Source organism: Gossypium raimondii, chromosome 9, assembly GCF_025698545.1.
Source record: "Gossypium raimondii isolate GPD5lz chromosome 9, ASM2569854v1, whole genome shotgun sequence".
In the NCBI taxonomy this organism is placed as follows: domain Eukaryota; kingdom Viridiplantae; phylum Streptophyta; class Magnoliopsida; order Malvales; family Malvaceae; genus Gossypium; species Gossypium raimondii.
Window position 1 is genome coordinate 37,066,233 of NC_068573.1, and position 12,149 is coordinate 37,078,381.

Genomic DNA, 12,149 nt, shown 5'->3' on the forward strand with positions numbered 1-12,149 from the left:
TATATGATAGAAAAAACAGAGTGAGCATCGATGAGGTTGTCGTGGTCTACAAGAGATTTCATTTTGGAGAGGTTGGGATTTCCGTCCAAATTTTTCTATGGTTTGGCGACCGGCCACATGTATAACATTCGCCCACGTGCCTTCTGATTATTGGATAGTATTGTTCCCAGTGAAGTGGTAGGTGGACCAATGGGAATAAACGTTTCCACGTGGCGGGCTATGAATGGATAAGGAGCTCTGAGGGGGAGATCCGGAAAGGAAGAGTGATTTCTGTTTCGGGTGACTGACACCACTGACACAGAAAGTGGGAGTTAATTTATGTTGTGGTATTTGGATGTATGAGGCTATGGGGGGCCAAAAGGGCGGAGTGAAATGACAAGGATGTCCTGAAGGGCCCGGTGAGTAGCGAATATGAGCCGCAGAAATGCATGTGCAGTGATACTAGATGCGAAATATATAATAAGATTCATTAGATTTCAAAGCAGAGAAGAAGCAAACGAAGAGCATGTGATGTTAGTGGGTGCCCTCCCAAGTTCGGTTTTACTATTATGTTCCGATTTCACCCGCCCCAAGGTGATTCAACTACGAATCAGTGGAGATTACTTAAATCCGACCAAAATACGATTAAAAACTAAGTATATATATAGTTATTATTTTATTATTATTATAAATTTTTAATAATTTATTTGATTTAAATCGGTTGAACCAATCAAACTTAGAGCAGTTGATTTAAATAGTCATTTTCAAAAACATTGATTTTCTAACCATTATTATTTAGGGTTAGTTTAATATTATTTTGAGAAATACTTTTAAAAGTGTTATAGAAAAGTGATTTTAAGAAGTACTTTTGAAAATTTTGATTTAAGATTTAAGTGTTAGTATTGTTGTCAAAAAGTATTTTGAGAAATAAAATGTCTATTTTAAACATGATATTATAAATTAATAAATATGCATTTAAATAATGTTCAAATTGATTAATATTATGATATTTTAGTAAGAATTAAAAATAATTTATTATAATTTGTTGTTAATATTTTAATATATGACATATAAATTTTAAATATCTTTAAAAATTTAATATTAATTATTCATAAAATTTAATTCAAATATATATACTATATTTTAAATAATAAAATATAACCGATAAAAATTTAATAAATTTTAATAGGAAAATAATTACATACAAAATATAAATATTATATAATATATATTATAATGGTTAAAATGCCATTTGGTCTAAAAGCACTTTTGTTAATAGCAAAAGAAAATTGTTTTTGCTTTTAGGTTCAAAAGTAGTTCTAACTCCAAAAGTTGTTTATTTAGCATTACTTCTTGCTTGAAAACTACTCTTGACCCCAAAAGCACTTTTGAAAAGCAATGCTAAATAAAGCCTTAGAGAAACGAGTACGTATACAATAACAATCATTTTGAAAATACTTTTTTCTTTTTAAGATAAACCACACAGTTAGTCACTCAACTTTTATAAGTTTTCATTTTGGGCACTGAAAATTAAAAAAGTTGTAAATATGGCACTATCGTAAACAATCATTTTTATTTTAATCACTCAACTTTAATAAGTTTTCATTTTGATCACTATTGTTAATTCAATGTTATTTTACACTTATTTTAGTAACCCAATTTAATAAGTTTTCATTTTAGTCTCTCATTTTATCTTTTTCAAATTTAGTTTTATTTTTCCAAAAAATCTAGGTTTTTTTCAAGAAATTGAGTTATTTAGTTGCAGAGATGAAATCCATGTTTTTCTCTGTAACTCAATTCTCGACAAACACACAAGTTTTTATGTAAAAATTTAGGTTTTTCTTAAGCTAAAAATTAAAAATTAATTCTAAAAATTTAAAAGATAAAATGATTTTCCTGTAAAAAATCAAATAATTTTTTTTGTAAAACACAGGGTTTTCCTTTTACCAAGGAAAAAATCAAAATTAATTTTAGAAAAGAAAATAAATGAAATAAAAAATATAAATTGGTTTTTCCTATAAAAGAACCTAGATAATTCCTCTAAAATCTCATTTTTCCTTTTACTAAAAAATAAAATTAATTCTAAAAATAAAAATAAATAAATAAAGGAAATTAAAAGATTAAATGTTTTTTTCTTGTAATAATCCAAGGTATTCCTATAAAAGCTAGACAATTCCTATAAAACCTCAAGTTTTTCCCTTTATCGAAAAAACTAAAATTAATTTCAAAAATAGAAAAATTAAAATTAATTTTAAAAAGCTAAATGAGTGACCAAAATAAAATTTATTAAAATTGGGCGACTAAATGAGTGTAAAATAACATTAAATTAACGATGGATGACCAAAATAAAAACGTATTAAAATTAAGTGACTAAAATGAAAATGGTTGTTAACGACAATGCCAAATTTATAATTTTTCTATTTTGAAGCCCAAAATGACAACTTATAAAAATTAAGTGACCAACTATGTAGTTTATCCTTCTTTTATAGAACAATTTAAAAAATAATAATTTAATACTTAAACTACTCATATCCTCCAATATATACAGTAAATTATATTCAATTCATATTTTGCAAATTGTACAACAATAACGATGACAATAGAATTAAAATTTAAACGATAATACTGAAATATATGAAAATAGGTTAAAACTATTCTTTAAAAGAATTTAATATAGTCTTATATCTTATATGTAATATTTAATTTTGTCATGTGTTATATTAATTAATTATTTTTTATTTTATGCAATGCTTGTTGTATATTTTAAAAATTGTTATTTAAATACCAATTAAAATATTTAACAGTCACTGTCATAAAAAATTACTTTAAACTTATATAATTTATTTAAATTATTTAGTTGTTTAATAAATAATATGTTGAACTTTAAAACTTGTAACAAAACTTTTGATAAATTAATTTTATATCGTATTTAAAATATTTTTATTTATTTTTGAGAGTAAAATAGTTTAAAAATTCAGTTTTAAAATTTTGAAGAAGTTTTAAAAGTGTATATGGAAATTTCATTTTAAAACATTCTTTTAAAATGGTTTTATTTTAATATTATTGATAAAGAGATATTTCAATTTTAATGTTTAAAATTATTTTTCAAGATATTAATGTGTAAAGTTTTTAACAAAACGTCAAAATGTTTTTAAATCATTTAAACATTTTTAGGGAAAATGTTGAAAAGATAAATTTAATCTTGATTGAAAAGATATTTATTTTAATATTTTAGAATTTATAAAAATTCTAATTGAAATTATTTTTACTTTTCTAGTTTAAATTGTTTTTATAAAATAGTAACCATATTTTTAATAAATAATATTAAAAATACTGATAATGTTAACTTATCTTAGAGTTATAATTTTTAACGTTTCTATCATTTTAATAAACAAAATTTTGTAAAATTATCCACATATTTTTGTAATAAAATCTAGAAGCAAATGTTCTTCCTACTGTTACAACAGAAGATGTAGCAACCTTGTTCCCACTTCCGAGCAAAAACTCTGCTTTATTAAAATCCTAAGACCTTAGAGGACCGAAGCATCTCCTGCCAACGTATTTCTCAGTTTTGATTGTTGCTGCCTTATGAAAGAATGCCTTCAACCACAAAATACTTGAAACTAATGCCAAGTCGACTCCTAATCTTATGGGTTCTCCATAGTTCCTACTGGCCTACCCCATTGCTCCCAATCTCAGCTTCAATAGACGTCCCTCTCTCTGCTACTCCAAAATCAGACTGATTCCTTGTTTAAAGAATATTTTAAAACTTCAAAACTTAAAAGCAAGCTCCAGTTTTATTAGAAGAAAACATTTCCTATTACACCAAAGGCATTGAAGGTATTGAGACCCCAATCGAAATCATGCAAATACCATTAACTAAGAACGATCCCAACGCCACCAAACACGACTCACCTGGACATCAGAAAACAATGAAAATGAAAATGATTAATGCATCAACCCCTTTAAAATCTCCTCAACAGCTCAATCATAAAATCCCCCCTAAACACCAAATACCTTTCAAATAAGTCTCTGACCCTCCAAACAACATGGAGTATAAATAGCAGCAAAAATCACCTCCACATTACACTTACACCACTCACCTTTATCAGCAGCCACATTAGATAGCACCAAAATATCATTCAACACAAATTTACCCCTCCCAAATAGCAATAAACCCACCCAACTACCTAGAGAAGGAGAAATATGAAACCAAAATCAGAATTAAGCCATACCAAATCAATCCGATGAGTTAATACTCTTGAATCAACACCAATCTAGCAATGCTTCGTAGTACTTTCCTCAAAGTGCCCAAATTCACCAACTTACTCGCGCTTCAAAAATCCAAGAACGTAGTTCCCAGTTAACTCCCCTAGCTTCCAAAATACATACTAAGTCCTTTTTAATAAGATCGTCGTAACCATCAGTTTGTAGCCCACTAATTTCCCAAATTTAGAGTCTCCTCCCCCTCTCTTTTAGATAAATTTCTTTCCATTTCTAAAGTCAGTATTTGATAATGAGACATTAGCCACCAAACACTTGCTCTTCTTCTTTTGGCTTTCACCTCGAAACTCCTTTGATTATACCTTTTGCAACCCTTCTTTTTCTTTTTTCTTTTAGGCTATTATCCACTTCTTCTAGCTCTCTCAACAACTTAACTTTTCTAATCCGACCACGACCAACATTTGACTCGACGCAATTTGGGAAACTTAGAATCTCCGTAGTCCTAGGGGAATCACCCTGGCTCTCCTCTTCCTTAAACCATAGTCTCAAAGCCCACTGCACCTTTTAAAATAACCTTACCCTCCTCACAAGCCCTCTTTTGGCTCAATCATCCTTCCCTTGGTTTGCGTGAACATCCATTGACGACCCCTCATCTTTATTAGAATTTCTTTCCAGTGTCTTTTTCCCCATCGCTTCTACCTTTCTTCCATGGAAAAACTCGAATCAATATCACATTCACGATATTGATTAATTACATTGGGACCAAATTCATTAACACGAACCCTGTATCACTCATCTCCCACTTGAAGTTGAATCATCTCATCAATTCGAGATGAACACTGTTAAAATTTGTATATTTGCTCTCATAAAGGAACTAGGATATAAAGTCACACTGTCAACAGATACATATTCACCCCATCTTTCACCAATATTCTGAGAAGTAAGGGAACCCACGCATGAATCAGTACCCCCTACATGCTAGCCACACTCTTCGACTATCCACCTTGATATTCCCGACCAACGCTACTTCTTTGTGAAGCAAAAATCCAGAGTATCCCAATGGTTTGAACTGACATAATTCAAAACTTCCACACTCTCAAACATCAACAGAGTCATAGACCTAGATAATCTCATAATCGTCGCCCCCTAATACCCTTTCCTGCAATATCCTTTGCTAGCTCCTTACTCTTATAAAACCTTTTACACCACCCAATCAAACTTGTATGCAAAACATATAATTTCTCCACATCAATCACACCAATGGTAATATTTCCATCATTCTCTTTAACCTTTACCCTAAACTCGTCTTAAACACCCTTGACATTCTCTGGGGTCCTCGACTCCTTTTTTCTCCAATAAAAGTGAATGACCTTTGAAATTTACCAAGTTAACAGTCAACTGATTATTAAACATCCAACAATCGTTCATTCTCCATATGGCTCTTCTAGCATCCTCCATGCAAGAAAATCTAATGAAACCGAATCTTCTACGTTTTATACTTGTTTTGCTCAGTACGAAGGCATGTGGTAACCAATTAACAATTGCTTCAGCCATCGCAACTCATTCTATATGGGAGATCGCTAACAAAGACTCACACAACCGCTCTTCTCCATGCTGATCTTGTTCCTTGATGATGCCGTCCTCGCCTTTAATCTTGTACAAATGGAATCAATTTAAGGTGGATTAAAATTTATCCAGTGGCGGCAATGAAGAGAAATGGAAAAGTTTAAAATTGCTTGGACTCACATTTTATTATTTTGTCCTATTCCTTGGTATAATAACTAATGCAACAACAATATTGTAACAAAGATAAATGGAATTAATGCAGAATAATAAAATGATTTTAGTTACATTTTATATAAAAAAGAGTATCATATTATAATTCGCAATATTTTTAAAAATGAGTATTACCATAAAAATTCGAGATCAAGGTTTTATTATATTTGTTATTAAAATGTAATAATCTCTGGGATATTTTTCTCTCAACTTAGCATCGATTTGGTGTTGAATTATTTAGGCTTATTGAAAATCTCAACTTAAATTGGGAGAGTTTTGGTGAATGGAGATGCTGGGCGCGTACGTCGTTTATGGGGAACTCTGCATCAAATTTTTTTTTTTTTTTTTTGGAGTATGGTTGGAGGTTGAATCATATTGAAAAAAAATGGAAATGTTTCTTATATTCTTATTACCGTGGATTGTCAAGGCTTTGAATTAGATGATCTCACGAATTGATGAGTGGTCAATTGATTTGACTGAAGTTTATTTTTTTAGCACTTTCATATTGCCAAGTGCAATTGAGTTAAAGCAAAAGAAGCAGTTTTATCCTGTTTTTTCTTGGAACATCTCTGCTGAGATTTTCTTTTGTTTTGAATTGGTGAAGTGAGTTATGTTTTGACTTGGAGGAGGGGTATACTTGAGGAGATTTCCAAGTCTTTTGAGTATTTTGGTGTTTGCTTGTGTCTTGTTTGGGTTTTTTTATATCATTTTTCTGTTTCTTAGTGTCCTGTGATGTGAGCTACTTATTTAGGTGTTGTTTCCTTGTATTTAGGTTTTTTTTGGGTTGAGCTTGTACTCTATGACTTAGTCTTATGCTAGCTACTAATAAAACTTTTGGCTTAGAAAGATTTTTTTTTTTTTTTTTTTTGCTTTGTACATCAATCTCAATAACATTCCTTGAGATGTTCCTTTCCAAAAGTGGTTCAAATACATGGATATATATATATATATATATATATATATATATTGGAGGTTTATAATTATAACTAAAGTTTAGAATTAACTATTTTCAGCTTTGGAAATCAAGAAAAGGAAAGGAAGAAACATCTTTCATCAAATTTTCCATGTCCCATTCTCCAACTTTTAGCTCCTCTCCTATCCAAAAACTCCCAACGTCGTCGCTGTCCATGTTTTTCGACATGTTATTATTGTTGTTGCTTCTAACACCGCTAGTATTTATGATATTGAAACCGTTGTTGATGTTCCCATCAACTGAGTTTTCAGTTTTAAGGTCTTTCCCAATGCTTTCTAGTGGAGGCACATATAACTCCCTTTCTATCCCATTATCAACACTTCCAAATATCTCACTTTCACCCAAGGAACTGTCCCCGTTCACCTCAGCCTGTGTCACGCATGAGCCTGCCGGATCAAAGTATCCGACAGCCCCAACAACGTTTCTGCCATGCTGGAGCATCGGTAAAGAGTTGCCGGAATGGTTAAGGACCATGGATTGCAAGAAAGAATTCGACCAAGCCGATGATAAATCCAGGTAAATTGGCGGAACCTCTTGTTCAAGCATCGTCATGAACCCTGCCGCCATGGCATCTTTGTTAGGCTCCGACGATGAATCACTGGCGTTATGTGAGGCAGTAGATGATGAATGCTTTAGCCTTTTCTTTATTGTTGAATTCCAAAAGTTCTTTATTTCATTGTCCGTACGACCAGGCAGGCGAGCCGCTATTTGAGACCACCTGATTTGAGGGGTTTGAAAGAGTCAGTACGTTTTCATCAGTAGTATATGAAAAAGTGTCGCTGGGTTTTGCATGTTTCTTGAATAAATAAAATGCATGAATGCTCAAATTCTAAACAAGAGTGTGTTTGAAATTGAGGTTAGAAGCAAACAACACCATTTTCAATGCCATTTTCCAATTCAAGTAGCTTAAAACAATCACAATTTTTGTTTTAAAAATAATACTTAATGGATCATTGGTGTATTAGTCTCATACTCCATCATTGAATAATAGTATGACTCATCATCATTAAATTAAATAATTAAAACACTAATAATTTTATTCAAACATATTGAACATTAATCGTAACTATTATAAATATTAATAACTCTTGGATTTATGATATTAGGTTTAATGGGGCTTAAGGTCTAGGTCTCAAATTTAATTTTTAGGGTTTTAGCATCATTAATAAGCCCTCCACTATTATTTATTTATTTAATGATAATATGTCATCTTATTATCCATTGATAGTACGTGAAACTTATGCACAGATAATACATCAAATATTCCCTCTTAAATATATAGCTAAATTAACTATGGTAACAGCAATCACATGCATTTTTTCATGCATGGCCCTGCTAATTAAATTAACTATAGTAATGGCAATCACATGCATTTTTTCATGCATGGCCCTAAAGAGGAGACATAAATCTTATATTAGATGTATATTAGAAGTGATATATATTATTTGGTATTACTAATAGAATATTTTAATTGATTGAAATAGTGCGACATGATTTCAAAAGACCAAAGCAAAAATGCCTCTGAAAAAAAGAGAGTTTACATTGCTATTTGCATAAAGGAATGTATACGTCGAGGAAGTGCAAAAGCCTCATCTCAAAATATTGGCGTATCATATAGAGGATCTATGTTTTTGTTTAGCCTTTTCTTTTTTTTCTAAATAATATCTTTCCCTTGCAAATTAAACGTTAGATTTGGTTATAGATTCTTGATACATTACAAAAACGTCTTTCATTTCACTTCCAACATATAGAGTATGCAAACCAAACACTCAAATCATGTTCAACAATTATAAAAAAAAAACCCTGAAATTTTCATGCTACTTTCAGCTTCATATTTCCATAAATAGAGTATCCAAATACTAAAAATGGACAAACTTTGACTGATGCATGTGCTTATATTATATATGTCCATAGACTTGTAATTTATAATTACTTTTTGCTTCTTATCTCTCCACCAACTACCCTAAACACCCATGATTTGAGTGCTTTATGGTATGCATGTGCAAATTAGCTACCAAACAACAAAGAGAGCTCTTGATTGGTGCTTATCTTTTTTTATCCTCAAATTACTCCACAGGTTTTTCCACATCAGCTTCCCACTTAGCCCTTCATGTTTTGTCTTAGTTAGAATTTCCTCATAAGTTTTGGGAGCTTATGAACTAGTATCACTTTATGTAGGTATTAATCTACACAAGAAAGAAAGCCCTCTTCCATCTAATAAACCCCATATTTCCTTTAATTCATGTCATCAAGTTTATAATTTTGAGTTACTAATATCTCTTACACACTCACTTAAAAGGTGAAACCAAAAATTGATTTAGGAGAATTAAGTTTGTATTTGTGTTATGTATGTATAATGCTATAACTAAAATGAAAAATAAAATTGCTTGTGAGAACTTTAAATTTAAATATAATGGTATTGAACCCCATGTGGTGGCTCGATGATAAAAAACAATTCTAAAAATAACTAAAGGAAAAAATTTTCCATGTGAAAAGAATACTTAAGGATTATAGCTAAGTACATTCTTTAACTATTTCTCTATATATTATTGGCATAAAAATATTAACATAATAATTAATGTTAGAATATCTATTTAATCAAATAGAAAGGAATAGAGGTAATTGTGCTAATAAAAAATGAGGTCAATCAAAATTAAAAAAGTGGTAATAAGTTTACCTTATGGATGTACGAATTTTACAAAGGAAGGCCAAATTGAACTTTCTGGGGAGGGGAAAATTATAATTATACCTTACTTGCAAGCGAAAATTTAAGATATTTGCAAGGATTATCAAAAGTTCTGAGGCCAACCGGAGCTTCTGCTTATTGCCCCTGTACTTCTTTAGACAATAATCGAGGTTGAGGCCTGAGGGGATTGTATATACCATATAATTATGTAGAAGACTATGATCATATGTATATATGTATGCATCTCCTTCTTGTTATATGTTGGTTTTAATGAATAAAACGTTGGCTTACTAAAAAAAAAAAAAAGGTTTCACCGTTTCACCCGATCAAGCAAGCAATTAGAATATTTCTAGCTAATGAATGTGAGTTGTACTATACCTGGTAAGAATGTTATAGAGCTAATAACCTAGAAAAAAAAATAGAGTTTGAAATAGAAGGCATAGAAAGAGGTTCATGCTAGAGTTAACTACTGTAGGTGATTGGAATAAAATTTTGGAAGAGAAAAAGATCTGATCACTCTACTTTGCTCTTTCACTTCAATGAAAATTTAACTGAATTCCAAGAAAATGAACAACGAGAAGGGAAATAAGTTACCTTAAAATGTAAAATAATTAGCTTTGCATGCAAGATATAGAAGTGCACCTGTTGCCAAGAATGGAGTGTAAATGGACGATAAGCTCTTGTTCCTGAGGCGAAAACGCGCCTCGTTTGAGATCGGGTCTGAGATAATTTATCCATCGAAGCCGGCAGCTCTTGCCACACCTCTGCAGGCCAGCATTTCTAGCCACGTCACTCCAACAACCCCGGCCATTTGTTAGCATATAGGTGACGAGCTTGTCGTCTTCCTCTGGCGACCATAACCCTTTCTTATGCTTATTGGTCCCATTACTATTGTTACCCTTCATGGATGGAGGCTTCCTCATCATCAAACCAATATCTCCTAAGGGAGAAATTAATTGAGAGATAAGCCTTGGATCCTATCCAACAACCACAATAAATAATCTTGGTGGGTTATTTTTGTTGATCCTAACTAGTTTGATCATATAGATTAGTGGGCACACTTTATAGATTGGAACTAAAAGAGGAAAAGAGAGAGAAAGGAGAAGGCTTCATGGAGCGGAAATGGTGCTCATGATGATGCTGATGGTTGTGGGGTTTGCTTAGAATACAGGGAAGAAAGGAGAGAGAAAGAGAGTTGGTTGATGGGTCTAAGTAGACAACGGTTTGGAAGGGGACTTGAGAGAGAGAGAGAGAGAGAGTTAAAGAGAATGATACAGGAAGAAAAGAGAGGGTGATCCTCTTGTCATTGACTCTAGGATCTTTTCTTTCATTTCCTTATAAATACAAATTGAAAAAAAAATGATTTTTAAAAAAAAATGAAAAGCAACTAAAGAATGAAAAAATAAAAATAAATGTAATAGAGACATTGGTTTGTAACCAAGCCAAGATTTTAATTTGCTTCAAACTCACATAATGCTTCCTTTTCCCATCTCATGAACCCCCAACACACACGTGAATTTGAAGCTACAGATATGGGTAAGAGTGACTAAAAATAATAGAAGTTAATTGGATAATGGTTGCGGATTTAGTTGTGGATGTAAGTGTCGCAAACATTATTTAGCATGATGCGGATTGATAAGTGCTCATTGTAACTATAATTTAAGCCTTTTTTTATTATTTAGTTTTAGTTCGTTTCTTAAGTTGCATTTATTCATAGTATTTCAGTGTAATTTGCATTCATACATATATTTTGCATTCTTTATAGTTTTAGTAGATTTTTAAAAATATTTTATGTGTTTTTAAGTATTTAGAATTAAGTATTTTATGACAATTTTGTAGGTTAAATCGAGCATGAAACTAAGGATCGAGAATGTGTAGAAGGCAAAATAGGGAAGCAAAACGCGAAATGGCCAAAGGAGGGGCTGGAAGTAGGCGTTGTAACACCTGGTCCGAGTGCTGCGGTGCCCCGTCTTGTGGTGTGGGTGTTTTGGCCCTGTTTCATCTACTTTCAACCCTTGTTGGCCCTTCAATGCTAAGTTGGATTTGTTGGGATCTAGTGCCGTGATCCCGTCTATATACTTTATGTACTTGTAATTTTTCGAATAAGTTGGCCTAAGAAATTCCATCATTATCATTAATATCTTTTATATAATATCTTTAAATAGTTTTTGCACGAAAAATAAAATGAAAGAAAATATTATCTCATTAATTATCTAACATTTAACTAACACTAAATTGCATTATGTGGTCAAATTATAGTGCAAGAAGACAACTTGTATTATTAGATAATCTAAACAAGTCCGTAGTTTAATCGAAATTGAGCAAGTTGATTAAAAGACTATTATGTCATTTATCAAGTCCAAATAGGGAAATATCTTGTCTTGGGTATTGAAGTAGAAGACTCTTAGAAGATAAATATAGATGTGATTGATTAGACTAACAGTACATCAGACAAGACCTGAGTATAGAATAAATCCTAGATCCACTTATGGATTTATTCGAATGTAACAT

At 31.4% G+C, this 12,149-nt stretch overlaps 1 protein-coding gene across 1 annotated transcript; it reads right to left on the reverse strand.

Annotated features, from left to right (window-relative positions):
• Positions 1 to 6,833: 6,833 nt before the first annotated feature.
• LOC105799410 (transcription factor MYB46) lies at positions 6,834 to 10,824 on the reverse strand. The gene is made up of 2 exons (XM_012629953.2): positions 10,281 to 10,824; positions 6,834 to 7,670 (listed from the first exon to the last, which is right to left on the reverse strand). The coding sequence occupies exons 1-2, from the start codon at positions 10,562 to 10,564 to the stop codon at positions 6,989 to 6,991; spliced, it is 966 nt and encodes a 321-aa protein (XP_012485407.1). The 5' UTR covers positions 10,565 to 10,824; the 3' UTR covers positions 6,834 to 6,988.
• Between the last annotated feature and the right edge of the window lie 1,325 nt (positions 10,825 to 12,149).

Bases quoted from the DNA above. Each gene is read 5' to 3' on its own strand.
- LOC105799410 (XM_012629953.2), bottom strand. From the start codon at position 10,564: ATGATGAGGAAGCCTCCATCCATGAAGGGTAACAATAGTAATGGGACC. The intron at 7,671-10,280 runs GTGCACTTCTAT...CCCTCAAATCAG, and splicing joins CACTCCATTCTTGGCAACAG to GTGGTCTCAAATAGCGGCTC.